The sequence below is a fragment of the Pyricularia grisea genome, assembly GCF_004355905.1.
Source record: "Pyricularia grisea strain NI907 chromosome Unknown Pyricularia_grisea_NI907_Scaffold_2, whole genome shotgun sequence".
NCBI lineage: Eukaryota > Fungi > Ascomycota > Sordariomycetes > Magnaporthales > Pyriculariaceae > Pyricularia > Pyricularia grisea.
The window spans coordinates 7592524-7610081 of NW_022156717.1; the positions used below are offsets into that span (position 1 = coordinate 7592524).

Below are 17558 nucleotides of genomic sequence, written 5' to 3' on the forward strand. Positions count from 1 at the left end.
GCATTTTCGTTTTTTCGTTTTTGTTTTTGCATCCAATTGCAACAATTAAAATCCTGTTAGGTATTTACAGTACGAGTCGCATCGTGCGTTTCTTGGGCAGTGTCCAGTACGTGGTACGGATACGCATCGGTTAAACACAGTGCTTGCCAACATTCTCCCTTGCAGCAGGTCTCGATCGAATCAAGGATACTGATTTGAATGTACATTTGGTCCCTGAGAGAGAGCGTAAAAAAAAAAAAAAAAAAAGCTATGGATCACAATCCACATCAGTCAAACGCCCCAAGATGATTGCTTCCCGTTCCTGTCCTGCTTCACATTGTGTAAAACAAGGTAAGGCATATAGGACCCTGACGAGTTTCTTTTCGCAAGCCTCCATCCTTTTCTTTCTTCTCCTCTTTGACATCTCATGGGGTGTATCTTTTGTTTCTTTCTTCTTTTTTTCCTGTTTCCACTATTCCAGCGGTGAGAGAGGGGCGGTCCACTGGGAACAGCAAACCCCACTAATCGTCGCAGTTGTCGAACATGATCATCTATTCGATTCGCGATGGTCCCCGTGTTAGGCAAGGCGTTGATTTGTTATCGTCTAAAACTACTATACTAGACCTAGAGCTAGACTAAAAAACTAGAGAAACTGGGGATCAAAACACCGCATGGAGCCTCGCGATAATGCAACTTTTGTTCAGCGCATGCGGTGCACAGCCGCATCCCATCGATGGATGATCTGGCAAATCTGAGAGGCAAAAAAAAGACCCCCACATACCAGGCCCTGCGTGGGTTGGGGCTTTTTGTCAAAATTGTCAATGCCTTTTTTTCCACGCTCCCTCGCTAGACCCGAAACATTCCCGTGTCGTTCGTCGCCCTGGCAGGCAGGCATCTCCCAGCGACGGCAGGAAGGGCTGAGCAACTGAGAAAAAAAAACGGATAACGACAACTATATCAATGCAGAAATGCTTGCGGGTTATTGGCCAACAAACCGAGAGGGTGAGAGAAAAAAAAGTGGGAGATGCATTTTTTCTCTCTCGATTTGTCTTGAGGCAAAGACGTGCATACAAGCTGGAATGCTAATCAACAACAAGCCACATCAGCTGAAGCAGCTTTGGGGGCAAAAAAGGTCACCTCGAGTCTTGTTTCCCCATAGTTTCTCGCCTAATAGGGAATCTTTCTTCTTTCCTTTTTGTCGGCATATCCATGTCTTCAAGCTTCCAAACCCCTCGGATGACATGGTATTCAAAGTGGGCAAGTTGAATATTAATTGATTTTCTGAACCAAGTCCGATTTTCCCGTGCCAGGATTTCGTCTCCATCAAAGCGTGACCTTGCCGACGTATCGACTGTAACCCTCCTCTCTCTACGTTGGTTAGCGCCCCTTCTGCGTGATGGGCAAAAAAGAAATGCTTTGGCAGCTTCCGGACGAAACTTGACTCAAAACATTAATTGTTCATCATGCCATGCGAGACATGTACCGGAGGCGCTGTCATCACTTTGCAACGCTGCCAGCATGTGGCTTTTTACAAAGTATGTACACGTTCGTCCTACCATTATTTCTGAACTTGGGGCTTGCCTGCACTCTCCTTGGCGAACATTCTTCGCGAACTTCGAGCATGGGGTACTAACAAAAAATACCGACCCATGGGTGACAGTCTGCGTTGGCCGAGCTCGGCATCGCCAGATCCGGCACTTCCTCGGGACCAATTTGCTCCAACAACATTGCAACTGTTGTAGTTTCGCGGCTGAAAAAAAAAAAGTTGGCTAATCGAGAATAACTCCATTTGCGGTGTGCAAGGTAGCAGTACATACATCAACGGAATAAATAAAGAGAGAGGGGAAAAAACCAAATCCCATGTACCTGCAGACCTTTACCTGAGTAGCAAGCAGCATGGAAACAAGCCGGCATGCCGAGAAAGTGGGTGGACCCGGATCTTTTGCAATAATAGCGACGGCTTCTCTGCGAGCCGCTGCAGCCTACATGCAAGGTGCAATACCACTATAACAGAAATAAAGCTGGTAATACGAATCGTGAGAGACGTGATGTGGGAGACCAAAAGAAGGAACAGAAAGAAAGGATTTCCTGACACACACAAGGCCGCAAATATCGGCCATACTACGCTACTCTTACTTTGCGCCTCAGTGACACTTTTCTTCTTGCTTATGGCTTTTGAAAATGCATAATAAATATCTACCTAGTTATGGTACATGGCCTCTGCACTGCCTGCCTGCCGTTTAGGCGGACGAACGTGCGTCCCGAGAAAGATTTTCTGGGGATGCAAGGAATTGGCCCAACGGGACAAGTCGCACGAAGCGAGCAAGGATTTAAATGGGGGAGCGGGATGCCGATAGCGAAGCGAAAAGTGCAGGCCCCATGGGTCCTTGGGGGCGTTATCAGCGGTGATCAAGTCACTTTAATTTGGTTTTCTTTTTTGTGCGAGTGACGGGTTTCCTGTGTACGGAGTACGTGGTACGTTGTATTGAAATAGAATTTTTGGGGTCTGTGCGAAAAAGAAAAAAAAAAGTACTACTTAGATGACGTGCGAGCAACCCAACATCAAGTATCTAAATTAAGCAGTGCAGTGTCAATTCCATTCTTGGCGACGGGCAGCATCGGCTTCAATTGAACCTGCTGACGACATTTTGAGCATTTTGTTTTCCGAAGTGATATTGGTGATATTGATACCGTATACCGTAATATGGGGGTTATCCATCTGAACTTTGTCCTACGATCTAATCTCTTGACACAAAAGAATAAAACGCCTGGATTCTTTTTCTTTTGCTCATAAGCCACATCGCAGCTTCCATGCACACAGGAGTCCCTCAAGTCCCTTAAAAAAAACATTCCAGACAAAGTTCGCGATGACTACAAGAAAGCAATAACCCACTGCATCGGGTGATCTCGAAAGGCAGGGCGTATAGGAGATTTACTTTTGCAGACTAGTGCGGCTTGTACCTACATTAGCTGAGAGGGGGGCCCCCTGGTGTTTAGCCGGATTAGATCCTCCCATCAATGTCCAATCAACATGTTCGGATGTGGTTCAACCCATCGACTTGGCCTTGAACCCACATGATCAAGCAAGGAGAAAGGGTAGAGCTAGGGGCGTGAGTCCCCGCAGTTCTTCTCCAGTACTGGGTTGATCCCTTCATTTTAGTAAGAAGTAGTGGTTCTCTCTTCACTCCCCCAACCCTCGAGTTTTTTTTTTGTTCACCGCTTCTTTTCAAACCAGCCTTGTCCCCATCAATTGCTTCACCACGTCGCAATTGTTCGTAACCTTGAGGAGAGGGATTTAAATTAATTCACGCAGCCAACAGAGAAAAAGGCAAGGTCGGTAACGCGCCGTCGCACCCCCTCCCATCGGCACTTTGCTATGCCGGTGCAAGTTGACCCTGTTTAATCCGTATTTTGTTGCAACTTGTTGGCTCGATAATGTAAAATCTTGGGGGCCAGCTGACCAGACAAACAAGCATATCTCCGGAAAACCCCCCCACTGGAGCGAAAAGCTAACAGTGCTGTGCTTTTTCTGCTTGCAAGATTGACTTCAAACTCAAAACATGCGGAGTACCTACCTACATATGCATAGTAGTGGCGTCGGTTTTCAGCCTCGCCTTTTACGGAATACTTGGTTGGTCCCTACTACGTGGTAAAAGCAGGTACGCGTCCGGGGCGGCTCTCGGCTAGTAGCCCTGGTGCTTTTTCTCTCTGTCTTGCTCTCCCTCTCTCTCTCTCTCTCTCTCTGTCCAGCACATGATAGAAAATATTTGGAATTCCACATATTTGCAGCATCACAAACAACTCAAGGATAACCCAAAACGATAGAGTTGGTTGATAGAGCGGGGGGATTTCCCCAGGGTTGACCAAATAATCATTGGCTGGATTACCCTCCCACACCTGCCGTCGATCGCACAAAGCCCAGAACACCCATACCGCTTTGCAGACAAGGATTCGCTCAGCAGTTTTTGTCCAGCGCATCGTGGCGTTCCTCATTCCTCTGTGTCATACATAGGCGAGGGAGGGGCGACAGCATAAAAAAAACAGGCACCCATTTACAAGAGAAACGTCAAATTGAGCTGGCAGGTTGTATCAGACCCGGGGCATACCCTGGAGGAATTTTGATTGATGCGATGATCGTGTCGTTCACCTGACGGGAGTGCTCCGTGCTGACCTTGTCGCAGCTCTCTCTATCTCTATCTCTCCACAAGCTTAGTAGAACTTTACCGACTCGTAAAGATTTTGCTGACCCCGGCTATGCGTTCAACCACAAAAACGAAACAAGGACTATCCCAACTCCCATCTCCGAATATCTCCGGGTTTTTTCTGTATTGTTCAACGAATTGACAAGATTCCAATGTCTCCATCCCTCTAACTTTGCACGTCGCACTACTACTACTACAACATACTGGGCATCGGAATAATTGCCACAAGCGGAAAAGCAGACTAAATCGTAGATAACCGGCGCGTCTGAGGGGCGGTCACAACGTCACTTCCCGATCTTTTTCATGCGTTCGTCGATGATGGATGGCGTTGCAGCTGTGTCCCTCCGACAACTTCTACAGGATTTCCATAGATCCCGAGACAGTGTGACAGTATTTTTTTGTTTCCAGGGTTCGGGTGTTGAAAATAAGGCCCCTCTGTCAGGTCAAGCTTATCGGGGTCAAACTGCATCTCGTGCGGTTCATTGTTTTGTTTCACCAGGTGGAGGAGATGTGAATGAGAAACTGTTCATCATTCCTACGTAATTGCAGTACTGGGGCATTTCTACAACAATGCCTCGCGGCGTGGGACACAATCAAGGCAATATGGCTCAAAATCCATCAAACCACCCGATACCCAGATCAGGAACGAGACAGCGTGATTACTTTCCGATAGTGCCCACTTATATCGTAATGTAATAGCCGCTAAGCGGGGCTATACCCTCATTCATTTATTTGCAACTTGCTCGTCACATATCACAACCTATCAATCTGACGGGTTTGCCGTGCTCCGGACCATCAAGAGATCTGAAAAAGAAAAAAGAAAAAAGAAAAGAAAAAAAAGAAAAAAGAAAACAAGAAAACAAGAAAAACCCCTATATCCAGATCTTCGGTGACTTCTGGAATTGGTTCATGTTTCCGCCTTGGTCTTACGGTGAGTGAGTACCCTGAGGAAGGTGATTTACAAAGGGAGGAATATATAATATTGTACTATGAGTTTCAAATGAATCAAAATAGAGTAGTCGGAATAATCCTTTACGTCTCACAAAGCCCGGAATACTCTTACACCAACATGACCAAAAGAGGCAGGAGATGAACGTGTGTGTGTGCCTTAATCGTCATGTTCCGCCGGGTTTTGCGATCTACCCGCCAAGCAAAAAGTCGGATAACTTCCTGGTTTATCAATCTCGGTTGTGTATGTGTTTTTGCACCCAACTGCCGAGCTCTTTTCTGTTCGTGGTACTTGCAAAAAAAAGCATTTGTTTGGGAATGTGTAACACCAGGACACGGAAGGAATTACCGTAACTGCGGGCTTGGGGATGCGCGACTTTGACAGAATGCATGTAACTGTGCAGTTGGTTGGTTTACTGCGATGAATAGATGGTTCGGCAGTACCTGATTTCATCCGCATCCTACCCGTCCTCGGTAGGGTTTTGATTGTCAAAATTACTCATCTCTTTCTTCTTTGATTGTGTGCAGGGTGCACCAGAGTCGGAGCATTTCTGGCTCACTTAAGATGATGCATTTTGTTACGATTCTTTGGGGGTGAACCGTGCTGACGTTGCGTGCGGTACGGGGGCTTGGGGGGTTATAAAGTGTGGTTCTTCCTATATGTGCAAGATGTAATTAATGGTTTCTTTTCCTAGTAAAACTAGCACAGATTCGTCAGCTGGTCCGGAATAATTGGAGGGCTTACTATTACAAAAAATTAGTCCAGTCCCCATCAACGTTGCATTGTACCAAATTCCAACCGACGTTGGCAAATTTCGTATACAAAGTACCACGTTATAAAATTGAAAATAAGGTAGGTAATAGTTCAATTCAATATCGAATAGTACTTTTTAACTAGCGTGGTGACCTGTCACAAAAAAAACGATATGGTCCCAAGGGAACTACTATCTTTTTCTTCAACAACTCGCACGCTTCGCACGATTATTCAATTAAACATTTGCAGGGCCAATTCACATACCCTAAATGCCCAGTCTTGCCAGGACAGTTAATTAACCATGCTTCCACAGTATCTCCGCAGATACCACAAGCCCAAACCCAACATGTGGCGCTCTCAAGGGTACGTACCACCGGTATACCAAGTGAGGTGAGCTTACAACTTCGCATCCCTAAGCTACACTACCTTTGGTTCTGGGTTGTCGGGTTTTGTACCGGTGTTTCCCTTTCGTTCTTTCAATCTCAAAATCTCAATATTGGTTGCTCATTTAACTGTTGTTGGAAAAGCACGTTGGAAAATAATAAAATACGGTTACACCATATTACATCACATGAGCACAATTTGCTGCCTCGTACCGTGGAAACAAAACAAGATAGATAGCCTCGCGGGACGTGAATAACGACCGGTCTCGGGGGGTAACGGTTGACGCTATACTAGCCTCGAGATTCCCCTCCTTTAATCTATCTAACTAAGGTACTGTAACTTGCTAACACCAGAATACAGCTCCCATGACCTCTTTTTCTCACCCCTTTATTTCGGTGCTATCTATTACTTTTTTTGTTTCTTGCTCACTCCCACAAAAAGAAAAAGACCGGTTGGGTGTGCTTAGGTGTGTTATACCACACCCTCTTTTTCTAGTGCCTTGCATCATGCTTTTCAGTTGCGCAATTCGGGAGTCCGCCACCCCGGAGGGGAAAAGACCTTTTGCAGCGTGCGATGTGTTGCATGGGGCAACATTTTTTTCCCTGTTGTTGGAAACGCCACGCATATGTCGTACAACTGCAAGGGTTTTTGACTCGCTTACAAAAAAAGATAGATCCATTTGACGTAGTTTTCTCCTATTGGGCCAAAAAGAACGCATCTGTGAAGGGGTGTGTGTGTATGTGTGCGTGGTTGGTCCCTACCTACATTTAGGTGCATGGCACAAGGGGTAAAAAAAAAAACCAAGCGTGTCGTGAAAGTGGGCGGAAAATGTTGCAAAAAGGTGCAAAAAAGCAATACCAAGAAGCGGTGAGTTTGGCATCTTTTGAACTGGAGGGTATAGTGCATTGAGTGCAGATGTGATGATGACGATTCTATACTATAGAGCCCAGTCTAGCTTCCAATCTAGCACCACAGTAATAGATTGCGACTTCTGTAGAGTAAGATCTGCGCATCCCCGACCGCAACTGAGGCGAAAACAATATCGCGCGACCAGGGGGAAAACTTCTGAATGACTGGCTACATTTCGTATTGGCATGCGGCTGAACACTTGGATCTTGAATCCAAAACGTCAACCACATTCCTCGTCATGTTTTCTAGCGGTGAAGCGAGGAAACTTTCCCAGACGCACCCGGTAAAATGGTCTGTATCTCTCGACGGCAAGGCAAAAAAGGGGCCTTTTGGTCGCCTTCTCACCAAGGTCCGCCAATGCCTTCTTCCACTGTAAGCCCGGCGCTGACTGTAACCCGTACTGCTTATCTCGTGAGATATTAAAAACATACATATATAATGAATATATATATTGAATCCATGCGGTTTCAAAATTTGGAAAAAAGGTAAGCGATCTTTATGCACGCTTTCCAGATCTTCGCAATATTTGGTATGGCAAACTGAACAGGAAACGTCAGTCGTCACTAATAAACAACAGCACCGCACTTCTTACAAGTATTCCAATTGGTTATTGAGGTAATATGCACCGTAAACGTCCTGGCTAATGATATAAGCTCCTTTTGATGTTCTTTCGCCAGTTTGTTGGAAACATTGCATTTCACACTGGTCTTTGGGGTTTGGAGCAGAAGTAACTTTTCCGTTAGTCGAACTCAACTGTTCCACCGTTCCTTTCTTTTGGGATAAGGACGCAGATGGTTGAGGGAACGATGTCGAAGGAGAAATCGCTGTATCAACAGCAGAATAATATTGAAAGGCGGTAACTTGCCCGGGAAAAAGCCGGTGCCGGATTGACGGGTACGGGATTAGCTGAGGTGAGTCTCGCTGAGCGATCAAATTCGGTACTCAAAGCTCAAGTACTGAGGCATGTTATAGAGCCCCCTTACACAGAAAGCTCAAGAGAATTCCTGGTTGCAAATCGGATCAGGATAAGCTCCTAAAATAGTAAAAGGATCCTAAGTGATTTCAGTGGCCCTTTATAAGTTAAAAGCATATCCGTAAAATAGGACGATTATCGAAGCTGTGTAACACTTGGAAGAAGCATATAATCCAATTATTTACCTGTTATATATGTCGATTTGGTGGTCCAAAACTGCTACGAGGTTGGCTGTCCTTGTTTGTGTATCAAAATGAGCCCCTGGTCAACCGGACCGAAATTTACAACGCGTGAGTAACGACGAATGTCTATCACCTGTTGATAGGACTAGGTGATCGATAAATTTACAAGACCGGTACTACCTGCTGTATGTACGCGTAAACAACGGGTCGATTGTGTGTATTAATAAATAACGTGTAGGTAAAATATCCAAGGCGGTTGTCCTCTGATCTGAATCCCTAATAAAGAGATACGTAAATCACGTGGGTGAAGACCCCCAAGTGCGCTGGATAGCTTTGGCGCCAATTAGCCCGGTTATTATTAGTATAACGCTAGGTATTCCGTAGAGGCGGTCTTCCCGACCCTTCGCTGCCAGCCAGCCACAATGAGCATCATCAGCAGATCCTTACCACCATACCCGCCGGATTATACGGATAACGAAGGCCAGTTCGCACAAACCATTAATACCCGCCATCGGCTGCGGTAATTTAAATGGAACCTTGTAATTCCCCGTGGCACTTACAACGACGACGAGCTTTGGGCAAAATTTATCGCCTCACTCGAAAACCAATACGCCGGAAATTTGGAAAACAAAGCGGTACAAACCGAATTGGGTCCCGACCTCGAATTGATCATTCTCGAGGATAAAACCCTCGAAGGCGCGTCTAAAGATACCATACGCGCCCGTTTCCTCGAATGGGGCGCCGCCGCTTTGTGGATATCTAAAGCGTGTCCGCGTTTTAAATATTGCATTTACGTGGACCGGGCATGCCTGAATTCCCTTACCGTGCAGCGGGATCGGTACCATGGTCCAGGAATTCATTGGAACCTCCGAGGCCAAGTCGTCCTTATTGATGGTACTCATGGGCACCACGATAAAGGTATGTCTACTGCTGGGCCTACGGGCGTTGAATTGGAAGATGAGGAGGATATCGACGACGAAGAACATGAACCTCTCGAAGGAAATACTGCTTGGGACGTTGGCTGGACTTATGTCGACGCCGGGTATTTTATGGTATGGTACGAGAACCTGCATCTTCAATCAACCGATTGGGAGACGTGGGAAATGGTTTACGAGAGGCCTTCTGCCGAGGGCCCCAAGTGTTATCCTGGAGAACCTCTTGCATCAATCCATCTACCACCAAGCGGCCAAGATTAGCATATAAGCTAACGAATCCCAATTGGTTATCTGGTCAAATTGGGGCAAATTTCACATAAAAGCTTGTATTCACCTCCTTATTATATTCTTGAGCTTATCAACTTGAAAACAATTCTTTCTGGCGTCGCGCCGGTATTTTCCCACGCTGACCTGGGTTGGTGCCGCCACCGAGAAGCGCCCTTTTTTTTCACGCAGGCAGCGCTGAGGGCCGTTATGATAACAATACTATGCGAGCTGTAGTCACCAAAAACGGGAGCGGCGGCCACATGAGCGACCTCACTTTCACAGGCGGTAAATGGGGTATTTGTAAGTATCAGCCTATCTTGCGCCATGCTTATACCTTTACAGGCTAACAGAAAACTGGTTGCAGATGGTGGGAACCAGCAGTTTACCGGGCAGCATATCACCTTCAAGAACTGTACTGTGGCAGCGCAGCTGATCTGGGAGGGGCTGGGCATGGAAGTCGATTGTTGTCGACGGCCATCAAACTCATTTCGGATGATCACCTCGCGCGGTATTGGCGGCACTTCAATCATTGAGTCGATTATTAGAAACACCGATACAGCTGTCGCCATGTGCCAGTCCACCTAGGAGCTCGGTAGTGGCACGACGAACTTGACGCTTGATAACGTTAAACCGGAGAACGTTAAAGTGTTTATCGACGAGATAAATGGCGAGGGCAAATCCTCGGTCAAGGGATGGATTTGATCCAGGAGACGACTTCTCCCCGGTCCCTGGCCCTCACCGACAACAGCAATCCTCTCGGCCTCCCCAAAACCACTACTTTGAGCGACCCAAGCCGCAGTACGAACAGGCCTCTGCCGGTGATTTTGTAAGCACCGGGGCGTCCTTCAGGGGCGACAGAGTAACGGACGGTACGCAGTGCCTCCAGGACGCCATCAACGGCGCGGCGGGCAGGTGGATCGTTTTCGTCGATGCTGGCACGTATATCCTGACGGATACTCCCACCATCCCACCTGGTTCGAGGATCGTTGGCGAGAATTGGGCTCAGCTGACGACTACGGGAGCCAATTTTGCAGACGAGACGTGCGTACCTCCATTTTCAGGGTCCATACCACCACCCCTTGTAGACGAATTCGTTCGTAACCGACCAAACCCTCGATGCAGGAGCCCCCGACCGCTTCCATCAAAGCGGTCCAGGCGGGCCAGAAAGGCACGGCCGACCTGCAAGACCTCATTTTTACGTCCAAGGGAGAGACGGCCGGAGGGTACTCTTTGTCGAGTGGAACCTGGAAGCCGAGGGGCCAGGCGAGGCCGGCATATAGGATTGCCACATTAGGGTGGGCGGCACAAATCGCAGTGGACTCACATATCGAGTGTCCCCCGTTACGGGCTGGCGTCGCTTCCGGTGAAATATTTTGCAATATTTAATACGACCAACTGGACAGGAAACGGCAGCCGTCACTAATAAATAATAACACCAAGCCTCGTACAGATATTCCAATTCTTTGTTGGGATAATGTGCACCACGAGCGGCATACCTGCTAATATATATAAATGGCATTGCCGTTTACCATTACCACATACGACTACACTCATAGGAATATTCTGAGGTACTGTGAGATTCGGACCTGAACGCCTGGCCAATGACCGGCAAGAGCGATGCCTTTTATCCGCGTCGCATCAAGCTTAACAACTTAGTTTTATTTCCTTTCTTCTCCTAGGAGCAAAATTCCGTGATAGGTGCCAATAGACTAGCTGACGTGCTATGTTGACCCTGACCGTGACAAAAAAATAAAAAGGAGGGGGGGCGTCTCCTAATCCTCACACCATAAGAGTATGGAGTAAGGCTAGATATTCAACACTTTTTATCAAATATCAGAAGCAATGTTGCTCGCAATCCACCCATCCATAAAACCGGAGTTATATCTGTCCTTTTTTTTCCCTTTCTCATCTTTGGGAGGTCTGCAGCAACACAACATACAACACCAAGCGGAAACAATAACACACCCCAAAGCGGCGATAACGCCACCGTCGCGGGGGACAAGACTGTGGGCCGTACCTGTCAATGCCGAGGTAAGATTAGTTAAGTATTATTAGATATTACACATTCCATATATAAAAGCCTTGGTAATCTGGTTTTTATTTTCCTTTGCCATGATGGTGTAAATAGCACCAAATGAAAATAACACAGAGTAGAAAGAGGGAGGGATTTGTGTTCTATAACCTACCGTCATCTCGCTTCGCTAAATAACCTGGGTTGCAAGGTTGATAACTAGAAGGGCATTGGCCATTTTGAGGAGGCACCGAACCAGTAGGGCATCTAACACCGCCAGAATCAAACGCACCGGTGGGACATCGGCCGTTAATACGAGGAGTTTGCCCGGCTGGACAACTACCTTGGGGCTGGGCGGCTCGTACAGGTTCGGCAACAGCGGATTGGAGTAAAAGGCCGAAAATAAGAGCAGATGGGAATTGCATTTTGCTTCAGAAAGTACTTGTGCCAAGTAAAAAGCTTTGCGGTCAGGCTTTAAACCAGTTTGAAAACAAAAAAAGGGATTTAGAAAATAGCAGGAATATCCACTCAAAGAAAGTGCAGCTGGATTGTGTCAAACAAACGTGAAAAGAATGGCAGAGGGATCATACGTGCAATATTTATAACAAATCTTAAGCTAGAGGATATTTGTTTTTGCCTTTAAAAGTTCACTTTTGATAATAATGTTAACATGTAACCCTGCGCACTTTAACTCCGACTTGTATACCCCCCAAAAAAAACTAGCAGCCATTAATTCTAATAGTGGCAGTATTATCAAACTTGAATACATTGTTTATATTCTATATTTATACATCCCTGTAATTTGTAAAAAAAAAAAAAGCAACTAGAATACTTAAACCTCTGGCTAATTTTGCACCAGCAGCAACTATATTACACATGGCATAAGTTTGTCCCATTATATTGTTAATGCTCAGTACACTAACCAATATTAAAGATGTAGAAGATAATAGCAAAATTTCTATAAAAATTAGCATGAATAAAAATCTTTTCCAAGCAGCAAAATCCCAAGACTCCCAATAATTTATTATTCTGGTGTACTTTGTCTTAGTTTATATTTTAGTAACTAGATAATCGTAGTAAATATAATTTATCCAGCCGTTTTACGGCCAGAAAGTTGAGAGGCTATATTTTAATTAGTGAGGAATACTGCTTATAACTGTTTGTTTGTAATTATATGCATTTGCGTATGCATTACTTATCGATAATCGACAGGGGTTAGGTCCCTATAAAAGGGCCTATCGTCCTTGTACAACCCTACTTTGTAACCTTTACCACTTTAATTAACAGAATAGGAAGTAATTAATATAATTGCTTGGTTGGTTCACAAGCCCGTCGAACGGGGCTATGGGCAACTTTAATCCTATTAATAATAGCAGTGTGGGAATAGGGATTTATACGTTTAATTTATTAATAGAATGATGAATTCCGGGCGAAGCTGCACGGGCTAATTACACGTGACTCATCTACCCAATTAATGGTATAAAACGGAAAAACGTTCAAAGGCTCACCTCTCAACTGTTTAATAATTTATACACAATATACCTACTTCTACCGCATAACAACGTTCTGTTAATCTATCAACATGACGAAAGGCCTATCAACAAACAGTATGTAATCACGACTTTACCTCCCGGATTTAAACGCGTCTTTACAGCGCGTCGTTAATTGTGATTTCTCTCTCTCTCTTCTCTAAATTTTTAAACCATCGTTAATAATGCCTAATCCTCTTAAATGCTCCAATATATGCCTGGCCGTAATAATAAGCTTGTATTCGTGAAAGTTGGAACAATGCAGGCAGTTGCATTAAACGTGATTCATTTCCTAGTAAAAATAGCAAAGTCCGGGCCGACTCGGAGCATAAACGACGGGAAAAAAATCTAGAGGGGGTTTGGATCTGGGTGTTATTTTGCATAATCTGTTGCTCGTTAAAAAAAAGAGTGGCTGACAAGAGCCCTCTAGCTAGTCAAAACCAGTGAGGGCAAAAGTAGTACGGGGCTCATTTGGTGACCACATGCGCTGGCCAATTGTTGCCTTTGGTTTTGCGCCGCGCCGCCCTCTTTTTGAGAGGAGGAGCCCGCGACTTTTAGCGCGGCCAAATGGCTAAGACAACACCTATTGCATTTGTAAATTTTTGTATTGGCCCAATACGGAAGATGTGTTGCAGCCGCTTCAGTCGCCCGGAAACCCTTTAAGAATCTCTCTCTCTACACCCACTCCAGCCGAGTTCAATGTATTATGTGGCACGGCATTTGCAGCGCTCCTTCGAGATATTTTTGTAGATGGTTGATTAGATCCGATGTTTGCAGCTATTACGCAGCCAAATTTGGATCTTCCTCCACCCTGTCAAGTAGACTCAAAGATAAATTTGCTCCAAACAGTCCATCACGGAATACTCTTGAAAAGATCAGCCAGGCGGCAGAAAACCGAATGAAAACGTGTGGATTGCTTTTCAGTTGCCTGCGTGAGTGAGTTATGCAAGGCCATCCATTATTTTTAGCTGTTTGAGAGCGTTTACGAATTGGAGCGATGGCAGACCTCGAGAAAGTCATAAAAACGAGCCGAAATCTCGACGCACCACCCATAGCGCTTTTCAAGAGGCAGCATAAATGGGTTGCACCCCGATTTCGCCGATCCCGTCACGCCTCCGCCATTAGACGCACCGCGGTTATCCAGCCCCATAAAACGAACCATAGACCTTGACCGGCTCGAGAAGCCAGTTTTAATGGCGTCCTTGTCGAACGCGTCTGCACAGCTCTCCGACCCAGATGTTCTAGACTTACATCGGCGTATCGATAAGGTCATGACCTTCAGGACTCCATTTATCCGAGCCAGTGAGCAACCAGCCCTGGTCCATCATTTCGAACAAATAGGGGAAGAACCCTGGCCACAAGGCTGGTATCTTTCAAAGGATGGTAACGATAGCATACCAACGATAGTAGAATCTGTGAGCTTTTTGCCTTGCTTAAAATCAGACATGAGGCAGCCAGATGTTTAGAAGAGAGGGAATCGGAGGCGGCTTGGAACGCAGAAGTACACCTCCCATTACTTAGGCTTGCGACGGAATATAGGCCTGGCGTCAGAAGTCTGCTTGTGCCAACAGCACGAGTGACAAATGACTGGCTTCCAGCCATGGCGGCCAACGTGCCGTTCAGTTACCGGAATACTGAAGCTTGCCAAGTGATGGGTCCATGTCAAGGGGCTGTGCAAAAGCCTCGTCTCGCCCAGTTAAAACTTGACCCAAAACTCCAGCAGCCAATAGTAAGGAACTCGGCTTTTATTTTGGTGAGGCAGGGAATCACAACCCTCAGTGACGGCTGAGCAGGGACGAGCTAAGCACTCAAGAAAGAGACAGTAATAGCTATGTGATTTCCAACTACCCAAACCTGGCTGACTTCTAGACTGAGCCGGTTTTAATCTCTGTCAGGTAAAGCTTTTTTGGCTGCCCTTCTTCCTAGTCCAAGTGTGAACATGAGCTGCCAGATGTTACCAACTCTGATAGGAAGACCAGTTGGACAAGTTACTTTTAGACCCATGTGCTACCTATATACGACGGCATACGCCAAATTTAGCCATCGCAGACATGGCAAACCCCATTCCAAGGAAAGGAACCATGAGAAAACACGGAGCAACCGGAGCAAAAACAACCAAAAGCATACCATTAAGCCCTGCTAGACTTCCATCGTAGTGATGTCCAGTATAAGAGAGCTGGCGTGTTCCTATGCTGTCGACAATGATGGCCAGATATTTACTGGATAAGACATCTGCAAGCCATGGCCCCACCACTATCCCGAGAGCTAGCCAGGTCATTAAAAGACCTTGAAGGGTTGGGTCATCATCGGTGCCCCCTTGGAAGCGGGAAATGGCACCTATGACAGCGAGGGGAACCATTGCTACCAGCATGCCAATAGCTAATAGCACTTTCTCCTGGCGCCAAGCCTTCGTGAGCTCCGGAAGACGGGGAAATTCTGGCTGTGATAATGTGGTCTCTGCTTCAAGGATTTGGCGAAGCGGATGCCAGTGCCCCCCCGTAAACTCGCTCCAAAATTGCTCCAGTAAAAAGATAGCGGATAGCACCATTGCCTGGAGCCAAGTCGTGAAAAGCGAAAGACGGGTGAGCTCTGTTTGTGAGGATGTGGTCGCTGTTGCGACGAGGTAGTACTGCAAACCCCAGTCCAGTATTGTGAACTCGCCGCCGCAGATTCGCAACTCTCGGTGAAGCTTCTGCATCTGTGTATCGGTGGATCGGTGGAGCCTCCCAACGACTCCTAGCACGGGAAAAAGTTTTTTTTCGTCATCTGTGGCCGCCGCAAGCACCCTTTCAAGGTGGTCAAGACCTTCGGAGCCCACTAAAAAAATGGTATTGTACTGTGGGCACAGCAAGTTACCAGTTAGGTTGACCAAAGACATCCAGGCATATGGTATAACGGTTAACCCGAAAGCAGCAAAACCGTAACGGTCTATTTGGTCGCCTCTCGCGCGATAAATAGCGTGGCTGGAGTAAATCAGCTGAAATATTGAAATAAAAATCTTGAGAGCGTTGTATCCAGCGCTAACTTCAATCAACGTCTGATTCTCCTCGTTAATAAAGGCAGCGTCAGATGGGACAAGCATCAGATCATAGCCTTTGGGCAATCGGCAAACTCCGTGAATCCTAATTGCTTTCATGCTAGTAACCTCTTGGTGACGGCGTATTAAAGTTAGCGAGACCCATCCATAAAATAGCCGTCTTGTTTGCACTTATACATGATAATATTTGCGACTTACGAGGCTTTGGTTGAAGTTGAGAGCTGGCCACAGCTTGCTCCGTTCTGAGTAGCGATCTTCTAAGATGCTCTAGGAGTAGGACTAAGTATTCGGGAAGTTTGTCGGTAAAGAATGAAAGGAGTAAATTTACGGTGGACACGCAATGGGCAAGGGCAGCCAGGAAGATTTTCAACAAGACCTGGGCACGATGCGGTTGATGCCATTGGAAGGAACGACATAGATTTTGAATTGCTCCCAACGATGAGTGATAGGAATTGAGTGTTGCCTCATAGAGCGTCTCAGTGGGAATGGATGGGGGTTCGGGCCGCGTCCTCCTATACATGGCAATATCGCGTTCTGCGGCTGTATCATGCCTGACAACGGCGCAGAGAGCCCCCGCCCGTGCTGCAGTTTGGAGATTAGAGCTCCCAAAGATGGCGCAGTTCCAAATGGTATTGACACCTTGGAGAACCCCACTTCCAGGAAGCAAAAATGCCAGCACGACCTTGAAAACACTTTTGAAAGTGCTCTGGCCCGGCTGACTGATAATAGTTCCGGCATGTGCAAGGTAGTTGACGAGGATGAATGAGATTGCATCCGTCCATTGAGTGGGTTGACAAAGGACCTTGCAGTCTGGATCTTTATAAGTGAAGCCAGGGGGCGCGGTTAACTGGCATGATGACAAGGTCTCATTACCAGCGGTGACTGACATCTTTAATTATTGATGGGGAAAAGGGATATATGGTAAGGTATTCTATGGCAAAAGTGTGTTGGTTTTTGAAGTTGAGAGAAGCTGAATAACGAGTTGCGTAAGTTGGCTGGTGCAAGTTCCAAACAAAACCTACGGATGTCAAGTACGGTGAAGTTTTATGAATTGAACATTTAATTAACTTTTCAAACGCAAAAGGTTTTTTCTATTTCTAAAGTCGTACGCACCGCAGAGAGAGCCTGCAGGTTGAGTTACAAATGAGTTTAGGCAGCCATCCGTTTGGACTCATTGACGTAACTACTAAGATCTATTATCCAGTAAGGGAGAAGGAATTATAATGCATACTCGTTTGCTGCATTTGTGTGTACCAAAAAGCAAAAGGGTCTAGTCTAGGCTAGTTACAGCGGGGAGGCCTCAGCTGTCTGGGTCTGGCCTGGTCAAAAATGAACTATAGGGAGCATATGACTCTGTTGTTACAGATGGGGCTGGAGTTGGGGCTGAGCAGATTGTTATAACGCCAAGAGTATATGGCGGCGTGGTACCAGTGGTATGTTAGATGTAC

General features: G+C 46.2%; 7 protein-coding genes across 7 annotated transcripts; 3 read left to right on the plus strand and 4 right to left on the minus strand.

Moving 5' to 3' along the window:
• Positions 1-1302: 1302 nt before the first annotated feature.
• Positions 1303-1728, plus strand: PgNI_04837 (uncharacterized protein; the record flags this gene model as incomplete). Its single annotated transcript, XM_031124878.1, has 2 exons — positions 1303-1514; positions 1640-1728. Coding segments are annotated over 2 exons (294 nt in total), but the record flags the coding sequence as incomplete, so codon positions are not given.
• A 7196-nt stretch (positions 1729-8924) lies between these two features.
• PgNI_04838 (uncharacterized protein) lies at positions 8925-9404 on the minus strand (the record flags this gene model as incomplete). The annotated part of the gene is made up of 1 exon (XM_031124879.1): positions 8925-9404. The coding sequence occupies one exon, from the start codon at positions 9402-9404 to the stop codon at positions 8925-8927; it is 480 nt and encodes a 159-aa protein (XP_030983910.1).
• Positions 9252-10118, plus strand: PgNI_04839 (uncharacterized protein; the record flags this gene model as incomplete). The annotated part of the gene is made up of 3 exons (XM_031124880.1): positions 9252-9471; positions 9723-9833; positions 9898-10118. The coding sequence occupies 3 exons, from the start codon at positions 9252-9254 to the stop codon at positions 10116-10118; spliced, it is 552 nt and encodes a 183-aa protein (XP_030983911.1).
• Positions 10119-10197: 79 nt separating this feature from the next.
• PgNI_04840 (uncharacterized protein) lies at positions 10198-10919 on the plus strand (the record flags this gene model as incomplete). Its single annotated transcript, XM_031124881.1, has 2 exons — positions 10198-10626; positions 10656-10919. 2 exons carry the CDS (start codon positions 10198-10200, stop codon positions 10917-10919), a joined length of 693 nt encoding a protein of 230 aa, XP_030985506.1.
• A 440-nt stretch (positions 10920-11359) lies between these two features.
• Positions 11360-11969, minus strand: PgNI_04841 (uncharacterized protein; the record flags this gene model as incomplete). Its single annotated transcript, XM_031124882.1, has 2 exons — positions 11360-11550; positions 11720-11969. The coding sequence occupies 2 exons, from the start codon at positions 11967-11969 to the stop codon at positions 11360-11362; spliced, it is 441 nt and encodes a 146-aa protein (XP_030985505.1).
• A 2086-nt stretch (positions 11970-14055) lies between these two features.
• PgNI_04842 (uncharacterized protein) lies at positions 14056-14398 on the minus strand (the record flags this gene model as incomplete). The annotated part of the gene is given in 2 exon segments (XM_031124883.1): positions 14056-14314; positions 14325-14398. 2 exon segments carry the CDS (start codon positions 14396-14398, stop codon positions 14056-14058), a joined length of 333 nt encoding a protein of 110 aa, XP_030985504.1.
• Positions 14399-15618: 1220 nt separating this feature from the next.
• PgNI_04843 (uncharacterized protein) lies at positions 15619-16999 on the minus strand (the record flags this gene model as incomplete). The annotated part of the gene is made up of 2 exons (XM_031124884.1): positions 15619-16280; positions 16309-16999. Coding segments are annotated over 2 exons (1353 nt in total), but the record flags the coding sequence as incomplete, so codon positions are not given.
• Between the last annotated feature and the right edge of the window lie 559 nt (positions 17000-17558).